The sequence below is a fragment of the Rhinolophus ferrumequinum genome, chromosome 11, assembly GCF_004115265.2.
Source record: "Rhinolophus ferrumequinum isolate MPI-CBG mRhiFer1 chromosome 11, mRhiFer1_v1.p, whole genome shotgun sequence".
In the NCBI taxonomy this organism is placed as follows: Eukaryota; Metazoa; Chordata; class Mammalia; order Chiroptera; family Rhinolophidae; genus Rhinolophus; species Rhinolophus ferrumequinum.
Genome location: NC_046294.1, coordinates 11,282,772 through 11,293,470, shown reverse-complemented (window position 1 = coordinate 11,293,470; position 10,699 = coordinate 11,282,772). Strand labels below are relative to the sequence as shown.

At 38.5% G+C, this 10,699-nt stretch overlaps 1 protein-coding gene across 1 annotated transcript; it reads right to left on the bottom strand.

Moving 5' to 3' along the window:
• Positions 1-9,045: 9,045 nt before the first annotated feature.
• On the bottom strand, positions 9,046-9,990 carry LOC117031035 (olfactory receptor 9I1-like). The gene has a single exon (XM_033121319.1). It carries the CDS (start codon positions 9,988-9,990, stop codon positions 9,046-9,048), a length of 945 nt encoding a protein of 314 aa, XP_032977210.1.
• Between the last annotated feature and the right edge of the window lie 709 nt (positions 9,991-10,699).

Here is a 10,699-nt window from a genome sequence, read left to right as displayed (position 1 = left end):
AGTAAATCCCCTCTCCCCCAAGACAAGACAGTGGTAACGCCCACTTTTACCTAATCTCTTCTCCAAGGTAAACATTAACAGTTATTTCAACAATTCCTTGGGAGTGCTTACATAATTTACTTTTGCTCTCCTATGAACAAGGTCATCATGTATCTTGGATCTCTTTCTTGAGTGTCCACGAGAAAAAATGATTCTGTGGAAACCATTTGATTTATGGAGCCTTTATTCTGTGTTGGACATTTCCACATTAACTTAGTGATCCCTTTCAATAATCCTGGAACAGCCATTATGAGTTTCATTCTTGAAATGCGTTAGCTGAAGATCAGAAAATTAAAGAGGCTTGTCAAAGAATAAATTGCAAGTGGAGAAGCCAGGATTTAGACCATGGTATCATCATTCCATGATTGTTTCACCATCTTACACTAGTCCTTCTTACCGTCCATCTATTTTAATGTTTAACTTCTGTAGCCAGAAGTGGTTCATAGAGAAGAGGTTTGTCATATTTTGTAAACCAGTTTTCTCTGGAAATCAAATTGATTCTTCTCTTTCTGAAAGTGGAATGAGTTCTCTCGTCAGTTACTGACTGGTCTGGGCTCTGCCCTCTGGGATAATGCCTCTGGGGGGGAAGGTATGGAGGCTACCCCCTCAGGGATGCTACCCCCTCAGGGATGCTACTCCATCAGGCATGCTAAGACTCACTGGGAGGCTGGTTGGAGTCAGGGTTAAAGACTCGTTTGTGAACTATGCGTTTCTCACTAGCCATAGAACTTCCATAGAACATCAGGGCTGTCTGTCAGTTTTGATCCTGGCGGTTCCATGGCTCATAAGGCAAAACCAAAGTCCTGGTATTTCAGACATAGAAAGCAGGTTCGCCAAGTTTCTAATAATTAACACCTCCAACAAGGTGTGGGCATAGATGCCTATAAAACCTATCAATTGGCAATGGCATGGTCATGGACTCTTCTGGTTTCTCCCATTGCTTTCTCCCATCTGTTTTGGTTCCTGGAGAAAGAGCCTAATGAATAAGGCTATTTTCCCTTAAGTGATCCTGTACCAGAGAAAGGACAATTGTGTATAAAATGGTGTTCAAAGTTGATATAAGATGGAGGTAAGAGCAGAGTTCTGAAGCCAGATTCCCTGAGCTCAAATCATGGCCTGGCTCCTGTGACATTGGGCAACTTATTTTAACTTCTCTATGTCTTAGTTTCCTCATTTCTCAGTGGGAATAATAATTGTACCTATGTTATAGTGTTGCTAAGTCATCGTAGGGTTGTTAAATACATATACAAGTCCTTAGAATAGTGTCTGAAGTATAGGAGCTGCTCTGTAAGTCTTAGTTATTATATTATTATTATTATTATTACTATTATTATTATTATTTTGTTATTAGTAGGTAGGACAGTATTTTTAGGTCCTTTAGATTGTAACAGAGTCTCAGTCAGATTACCTAGTAGAATGTGGGTCTATGGTTAAGATGGTTATGTTTCAACATGGAGACGGATTTCTTGGGGATCTACAGAGAGCCCTAGAATTCAGCCTGGAGCATAACTCAAGACTTGGAAAGATCTGACGTAGCATAGGGACTCGGTTGTATTGCTGCCTCTGCAGCATCTTACATTTGCTCATTTTTCTCCTGGTCTTTCCCATTAAAATGACTCAGCCATTTTCTCCATATCTGATTATCATTTGTGAGTCTCATTTCTTAGCTGGCTTCATCCTTTCCCATATTTTCCAGTTTAAATCCTCAAGAGAGAGTGATAACTTTACTGGTCCTAATTAATAGTCGTTGAATAACTGTAGGGCATGCCATGGCTCTCTATTCTGCTCATGCATTGATGGACCCTGGGTCAGGGGCTTATTCTAGTGTGATGACCTGAAGGGCAAGTTCAAATGCTAGAACAATGGTCACCTAAGCAAAGGGCCATGGGTGGGTAAGTTTCTTTCATAATGAGAGTATGATAGAAGTATAGAGGAGATCGAGAGCCAGTCTTTTCTTTATTCAAGTGTGTAGATATATCAGTGTCTACATGGGCAAATCTACTGCAATATGCTGAACTCCTATCCATTAGAGTTTTATAAACATGGAATCTGCTGAACTTGATGACTAAACTTGAACTAGTCCAAAAAGAGGAACTTATTGAAGGATCCCAATGTAACTTAAGGAAGCAGGACAATTAATGTAGCTGTCCCTCAGTACACTGGGAAGTAGGTATGGTACTCTGTAGGGCTCTTTCTTAGTCTTTTGCTATAGATTCTCTTTGAATAACTGCTTCATTATTGTGTCTCTATTGACTTCTCTACTTTGGTCAACCTGGTCTCCTATTCTGAATCTCTTCTAAAGTGTCCATCTTGATAATGTCCAGGGAAATTTTTTTTTAAAATTAGTTTATTGGGGTGACAGTTGTTAGTAAAATTATATAGGTTTCAGGTATACAATTCTGTAATACATCATCTATATATCACATTGTGTGTTCACCACCCAGAGTCAGTTCTCTTTCTATCACCATAGATTTGATCCCGTTTACCCTACAACCCTTCTCCCTTACCCTCTGGTAACCACTAAACTATTGTCTGTGTGTATGAATTTTTGTTTCTTCATTTGTTTGTGTTGTTCTTTTGTTGTTTTCAGTTTTATATACCACATATCAGTGAAATCATATGGTTCTCTACTTTTTTGTGTCTTATTTTGCTTAGTATAATAATCTCAAAATCCATTCATGTTGTTGCAAATGGTACTATTTTATCTTTTCTTATGGTAGAATAGTATTCCACTGTGCATATACACCACATCTTCTTTATCCAATCATCTATCAAAGGACACTTTGATTGTTTCCATGTCTTGGCTATCGTAAATAAAGCTACAATGATCATTGGAGCTCATGTATCTTTATGGATAAACGTTCTCAGATTTTTGGGGTAGACACCCAGGAGAGGGATTGCTGGGTCATATGGTAATTCTGTTTGTAATTTTTTGAGGAACCTCCACACTGCCTTCTATAGTGGCTGCACCAATCTGCATTCCCACCAACAGTGTATGAGGGTTCCTTTTTCTCCACAGCCTCTCCAACAGTTGCTATTATTTGTCTTGTTGATGATAACCATTCTAACCAGTGTGAAGTGATATCTCATTGTGGTTTTCATTTGTATTTCTCTGATGATTAGTGATGTTGAGCATTTTTTCATATGTCTATTGGCCATTTGTCTGTCCTCTTTGGAGAAATATCTTTTCAGGTCCTCTGCCCATTTTTTAATTGGATTTTTTTTTTTTATTGAGCTGTATGAGTTCCTTATATATTTTAGATATTTGCCCCTTATCAGAGGTGTTTGCAAAATCTTCTCCCATTCGGTTGGTTGCCTCTTTATTTTGTTGATGGTTTCTTTTGCTGTGCAAAGCTTTTTAGTTTCACATAGTCCCATTCGTTTATTTTAGCTTTTACTTCCTTTGCCTTTGAAGTTAAATTCATAAAATCCTCTTTGAACCCAAGGTCCATAAATTTATTACCTATGTTTTCTTCTATGCAGTTTATTGTTTCAGGTCTTATGTTTAGGTCTTTGCTTTATTTTGAATTAATTTTGGTACACGGTGACAGATAACTGCTAGTTTCATTCTTTTGCGCATCGCTTTCCAATTCTGCCAGTACCATTTATTGAAGAGGCTGTCTTTTCTCCATTGTATGTTTTTTGCTTCTTTGTCAAAAATTATCTGTTCATATTTATGGGGGGTTGTTTCTGAGTTCTCAATTCTATTCTGTTGGTCTGTGAGTCTGTTTTTCTGTCAATACCATACTGTTTTGATTATTGTTGCCCTGTAGTACAAGCTGAAGTCAGGGAATGTGATATCTCCAGCATTGTTCTTTTTTCTTAGGATTGATTTGGCTATATGGGATCTTTTGTAGTTCCATACAAATTGGATGATTTCTTGTTCTATTTCTTTAAAAAATGCCGTTGGAATTTTGATGGGGATTGCATTAAATTTGTATATTGCTTTGGGTAATATGGCCATTTTAACTATGTTGATTCTTTCAGTCCATGAACATGGAATGTCTTTCCATTTCTTTTTGTCTTCTACAATTTCTTTTAAAAATGCTTATAGTTTTCAGTATATAGGTCTTTCACATCCTTGGTTAAGTTTATTTCTAGGTATGTTATTTTTTTTTTGCTGCAATTGCAAAAGGAATTGTTTTTTTAATTTCTTTTTCTGTGATTTCATTGTTAGTATATAGGAATGCAATGGGCTTTTGTACATTGGTTTTTTTAAAACTTTTATTTTAAGTGTGTTTTTCCAGGACCCGTCAGCTCCAAGTCAAGTAATTGTTCCAATCTAGTTGTGGAGGGCGCAGCTCACAGTGGTCAATACGGGGATTGCATCAGCAACTTTGTTGTTAAGAGCACCGCGCTCTAACCAACTGAGTTAACTGGCTGCCCCCTGTATGTTGATTTTGTAGCTGGCAACTTTACTGTATTTGTTTATTGTTTCTGATAGCTTTTTGGTGGAGTCTTTAGGGTTTTCTCTATACAGCATCATGTCATCTGCAAAGAGTGACAATTTAATTTCTTCATTCCCATTTGGATGTTTTTTATTTCTTTCTCTTGCCTGATCTCTCTGGCTAGAACTTCCAATACTATGTTGAAAAGCAAAGGCGGTAGGGGACAGCCCTGTCGTGTTCCTGAACATAGAGCAAAGGGTTTCAGTTTTTCACTGTTAATTATGGTATTAGTTGAGGGTTTGTCATATATGACCTTTATTATGTTAAGGTATTTTTCTTCTATACCTATTTTATTAAGTGTTTTAACCATAAATGGATGTTGTATGTTGTCAAATGCTTTTTCTGCATCTATTGATAGAATCATATGATTTTTGTCCTTTATTTTGTTTATGTGGTGTATCACATTAATCGATTTGCATGTATTGAACCATCCTTGTGCCCCTGGGATGAACTCCACTTGGTCATGATACATAATCTTTTTAATGCATTGTTGCATTTGATTTGCTAGAATTTTGTTTAGGATTTTTGAATCTGTATTCATCAGAGATATTGGTCTGTAATTTTTCTTTTCTGTGTTACCCTTACCAGGTTTTGGTATCAGGGTAATGTTGGCCTCAGAAAACGAGTTAGGGAATATTGTCTCCTCAATTTTTTGGAAGAGTTTGAGGAGGACAGGCATTAGATCCTCTTTCAATGTTTGGTAGAATTCACTTGTGAAGCCATCTCGTCCCGGACTTTTTCTTTTGGGAAGGTTTCAGATGATTGATTCAATTTCCTTACTGTTGATTGGTCTATTTAGATTTTCCAGTTCTTCATGATTCAGCCTAGGAAGGCTACATGTATGTTTCTAAGAACATGTCCATTTCTTCTAGGTTATAGAATTTGGTTGCATATAGTCCTTCATAGTATTCTTGGATGATCCTTTTTTTTGTGTGTGTGGCATCTGTAGTAAATTCCCCTCTTTCAGTTCTGATTTTGTTTATTAGTGTCTTTTTTCTTTATCTAGTGAGTCTAGCCCAGGGTTTGTCAATTTTATTAGTCTTTCAAAGAACCATCTCTTTGTTCCATTAATTTTTTCTATTGTCTCTTTGTTCTCTATTTAATTTAGTTCTGCTCTGAATTTTATTATTTCCTTCCTTCTGCTGACTTTGGGTTTCATGTGTTCTTTTTTCCCCCTCCTATTTATTTAAGGTGTAACATGAGGTTATTTATCTGGGATTTGTCTTCTTTCTTGAGATAGGCCTGTAATGATATAAATTTCCCTCTTATTACTCCTTTTGCTGCATCCCAATAATTTTGGTAGGATGTATTTTCATTCTCACTTGTTTCTATGTATCTTTTGTTCTCTCCTCTTATTTCTTCTTTGACCCGGTCGTTCTTTAAAAGTATGTTCTTTAATCTCCACATATTTGTGATTTTTCCTGTTTTTTTTTTTTTTTCAGTTGATATTCAATTTCAAAGACTTGTGATCAGAGAATATGCCTGGTATGATTTCAATCTTCTTAAATTTGCTGAGGCTAGTTTTATGTCCCAATATATGGTCTATCTTGAGAGTTCCATGTACACTAGAAAAAAATGTATAGTCTGATGTTCTAGGATGAAGTGCTCTGTAAATGTCAATTATGTCCATTTCATGTAATGTGTCATTTAGGGCTGCTATTTCTTTATTTATTTTCTGTTTGGATGATCTATCCATAGATGTCAATGATGTATGTAGGTCCCCTATTATAATTGTGTTTTGGTCAATTTCTCCATTTAGTTTTGTTAGTAGTAGCTTCATATATTTCAGTGCTCCCTGATTGGGATCATAAATATTGATGACTGTTATGTCTTTTTGTTGTATAGTCCCCTTCATTATTATGAAATGTCCATCTTTGTCTCCGTTACTCTTTTTATCCTGAAGTCTGTTTCATCTAATATCAGTATAGCTATACCTGATTTTCTCTGAATACCATTTGCTTGGAGTGTCAATTTCCACCTTTCCACTTTGAATCTATGTTTGTCTTTGTAGCTGAGATGTGTCTCTTGGAGGCAGCATATGGTTGGGTTTAGTTTTTTGATCCAATCTTCTACTCTGTGCCTTTTTATTGGTGAGTTCAGTCCATTTGCATTTAGGGTGATTTTTGATATATGAAGATTTCCTATCATTCTATCTCTGGTTTTCTGGTAGGACGGTGTCTCCATTGTTTCTTTGCTTTTTTGTTGCTGTCTATTATTTCTGTGTGGTGGTATTCTATGATTATTCCCTCTCTTTCTTATATTTTTTATGTTATATATTTTAGTTCTGGATTTTTTTTTGTGGTTACCATTAAGTTTATGTAAAATAAAGTTTTATATTTAGCATATTCCATTTTCTTCATCATTCTTCCTTTCTCCATTCCCTTGTGCTGGTTCAGATCTTTACTCTCTCCCCTTTTATGTTTTTGTTGTCACAAATCATCTCTATATATACTGTGAGTTGATTGCTGCACTGCCAGAGCAAGTTGTCTTTTTCCCCTCTCTTTTTTTTTCTTCTTTACCCTGTATATTATGTTTAAGTGTATAGTGTCCTATTTGGCATAGAAAATTTTTTTTATTAAACTCAGCGTGGGTCAAGTTCTTATTTCTGAACCAATCAACTGCAAGCAGGGTGGTGAGCCATTTTAATGGATGTTTCCATATGGAGGGACATGGAGGATCAACATCTTATAACATCATTGTTGGATAAAGGAGTTCATTGGGCACACTAAAATACATTCAGTAAAAACATATCCTTTGATTATCCTTGACTATGCGGGATATAGATAAATGCACTCCTCCCCCCAGTTAAACTCCCAAGTTTATTTTATTTCTGAGGTGAAAAGGATTGAGTTATTCATCTTCCTCAGTTCATTGTCTTCCGCTGTCATTTGTTTGTGACCTATTTCATCTTTGTCAATGGCCATGGCATTGTGGCAAGGCCCAGGGCTGATATCAGAAAGTGAGGGAGAGGAAAGTTAAAAGAACAATGTATATTGAGCAACTGATTTATACTAGAAGATTTCTTATTCATCACCTTGTTTAATTTTTATAGTATGTTCTTGAATTAAGAATTGTTATCTTTGTTTTAGACCTGAGGAAATTTAGGATGTGAGAAATCAAACCATTTACTCTAGGTTTCACAATGAATTAGTGGGAGAATCAGGATTCAGACACAAGACTCCGGATGTGGGGAAAGTTCAGCAATGAAGAAAACACACTTTCCCCTGAAGGGTTTTGCAGGCTTGTCTGGGAGTTATAATTACTTTCCCTCCTCACCGAGTACATTGCCAGAAAAGATAGTATGTGGTTCAACTTTCTCCTTGTATTTGTCTTTGCTGTTCCTGGAAATAGGAATCTTGGTAAGACAGAACTGTTCATGAGGCAGGCAATGGGGGTGAGGAGGAGAAACAATGCACCATAATCTTCAGAAACTAGGGAGTTGGCCCTTAAGGACAAATCCCCAAAGTCTTAGTTAATCTTTTTATTTTAAAGTAATTTTTTTTCAATTGGGGAATATTGGGGAACAGCGTGTTTCTCCAGGGCATAGCAGCTCCAAGTCGTTGTTCTCCAACCTACTTGTGGAGGACGCAGCTAAGCTCCTAGTCCAGTCGCCCTTTTTAATCTTTAGTTGCAGGGATCACGGCCCACCGGTTCAATTCCGGCAACCTTATTGTTGAGAGCTCATGCTCTAACCACTGAGCCATCTGGCCACTCCTCTGGAAGCTCAGCGGCAGCTTGTTGTCTTCAATCTAGTTGTGGAGTGTGCAGCTCACTGTCCCATGTGGGAATCGAACTGGCAACCCTGTTGTTCAGAGCTTGTGCTCTAACCATCTGAGCCATCTGGCCACCCCAAGGCTTAGTTAATCTTAAAGAGATCAGAGTGGCATTAAAGCAGGAACAACAAAACCAATGAGTGATCAAATGAAAAGGCAATTTGCAAATTTGGAATTTGTAAATTCCATTGTTCTGGCATGAGTGAAAAGAAAGACGCTCCAGGGGCTGATCCGAGTCCCTAGAATATTGAAGAAGAAATCTGTTTCTCAAACATCCCCTTCCCCTTGCCTAATTGGAAACCCAGTTTTTTCTTATGCAATACTCCTGTTTGCTGAAGTGATCAGTCATTCACCTATTAAAAGAAAAAAAAAAGACTACTTAGCATTATTTACAGGGATCATTAGAGATAATCTTAGACACAAAGAAAAAGGTAGTAGTCCTGGGAGCAAAAATAAGAAAAAAAAAGGCAAACCCAAGCATGGATGCAAAGAGTAATAGCGTAGGATGAGATAAACTGAAGAATATCTGAGAGTCTATGTTATAATGTCAGAGTGTAGCTAAGGATTGACCGGAGGTGGGAGATGGGGAGAAGAAAAAAGTACCACAGGGTTTCTAGAAACAAAATTTACTGCCTACTGCCTTTACAGTTTTTCTTGTGCGCCTGGTGGCACCTGTCTACCTTCCCTCTGGTCATGGGCACAGGTTGCATATGGTGCTGGTGTCTGTTAGAATATATTGATCTGGGAAGAAAATGGACAAAAAGGAGAGGCCTGCTCACTCAGGTCTACATTTTCTGGGACACCTGCAGTCTACCAGTGACCTTCTTGAAGGCTGCTTTCACATCCTTGTTCCTCAGGCTGTAGATGAAAGGGTTCGACATGGGGATGATCACAGTGTAGAAGACAGACACGGCCTTGTACTCCTCTGGGGATTTGCTGGAGCCAGTCCGCAGATACATGAAGACAAGTGTCCCAAAGAAAAGGGCCACAGCGGTGAGGTGGGAGGCACACGTGGAGAAAGTCTTGGCCCTGCCACCTGAAGACTTCACTCTCAAAATGGCCCTGATGATGAGCAGGTAGGAAATCAAGATGACCAAGGCATTGGCCAAAATCACAAAGTTGCCGAAGAAGATAATGATAATTTCAGTGCTTGTTGTGTCACTGCAGGCAAGCTTCAGCAGGGGTGGGAGGTCACAGAAGAAGAAGTTGATCTGATTGTTATCACAGAAGGAGAGGGTGAAGGTGCACGTGGTACGCAGGATGGCCCCTGACATCCCACAGACATAGGCTCCCACCACTAACCTCCAGCAGATTCTGGGATTCATGGCCACAGTGTAGAGCAGTGGGTTGCTAATAGCAACGTAGCGGTCGTAGGCCATCACTGCCAGCAGGAAGCACTCCGTAGCTGCACAAATGGTGAAGAAGAAGAACTGGGCAGCACATTGGCCAAAGGAGATGACCGTCTGGCTTGTGGTCAGTGTGGCCAGGATCTGAGGGGTGATGACTGAGGTGTAGCAGGCATCGAGCAGGGAGAGGTGGCTCAGGAAGAAATACATTGGCGTGTGGAGTTGGACATCCAGTTGGATCAGAATGATCATCCCCACATTCCCCAGAAGGGTGACTAGATAGAAACTCAGAAACACCAGAAAGAAGAGCATCTGCAGCCTGGGGTAGTCAGTGAAGCCCATGAGAATGAACTCGCTCACTGTGGTGAGATTAATCCTGGCCATGGATTCAGTGTGAAATTTTAATGAGAATGAAACAAAACTAAGTCCCAGAATTGAAGGACAGTTTCTTTCTCTCTCTGGTAGAAGTCAGGCTTATATTTTTGGGCCAAGTTATAGAGTTTGTTTTTGAGGAGTCCTGTAGCTGGCTGATTCTCCTTGGGCACCTGTGTTCTTCTCCTGTAGTTTTTGGGGCTGAGCCATGAGTTGGTGTTTCTGATTCAGATGAATTCTGGTTTATATTTGGAAATTTCTGTGAAGATAAGAGACACATAAACTCTCAGATTTGGGAAGAATCTATTCAGCATGTGTTCTAATCCCCACTGGATGCTGGAATCTCCTCTACTGCTTACTCTCCACGAGGTCATCTGGTTGCTGTGTGAGCTTCCAACTGTGGACAGCTCTACCTGCTAATTCTCTTTTTGAACCTGAACTCTCTCTCTCTCTTCCACACTTTGGCTTAGTTTACCCCTTCCAGACACTCACAGTTTAATCCATTCTCATGAAAACCTTTCACAAGTTGGAAGATGATGAACCGGCTCTTTATGTTGACAAGTCCTTCATATTGTCTGTTGATATATTTTCCTCATTATATAATTATTCATCATGAGGTCAAAATTTGATTAGACACATTGTATTAAAATATGTTGTTTGACTCATAGAAGAAAATATAGGAAGTAAATTTGCAGACATTACCCTTAGTAATATTTTTACT

Coding starts and splice junctions, on each gene's coding strand:
- LOC117031035 (XM_033121319.1), bottom strand. CDS start 9,990: ATGGCCAGGATTAATCTCACCACAGTGAGCGAGTTCATTCTCATGGGC.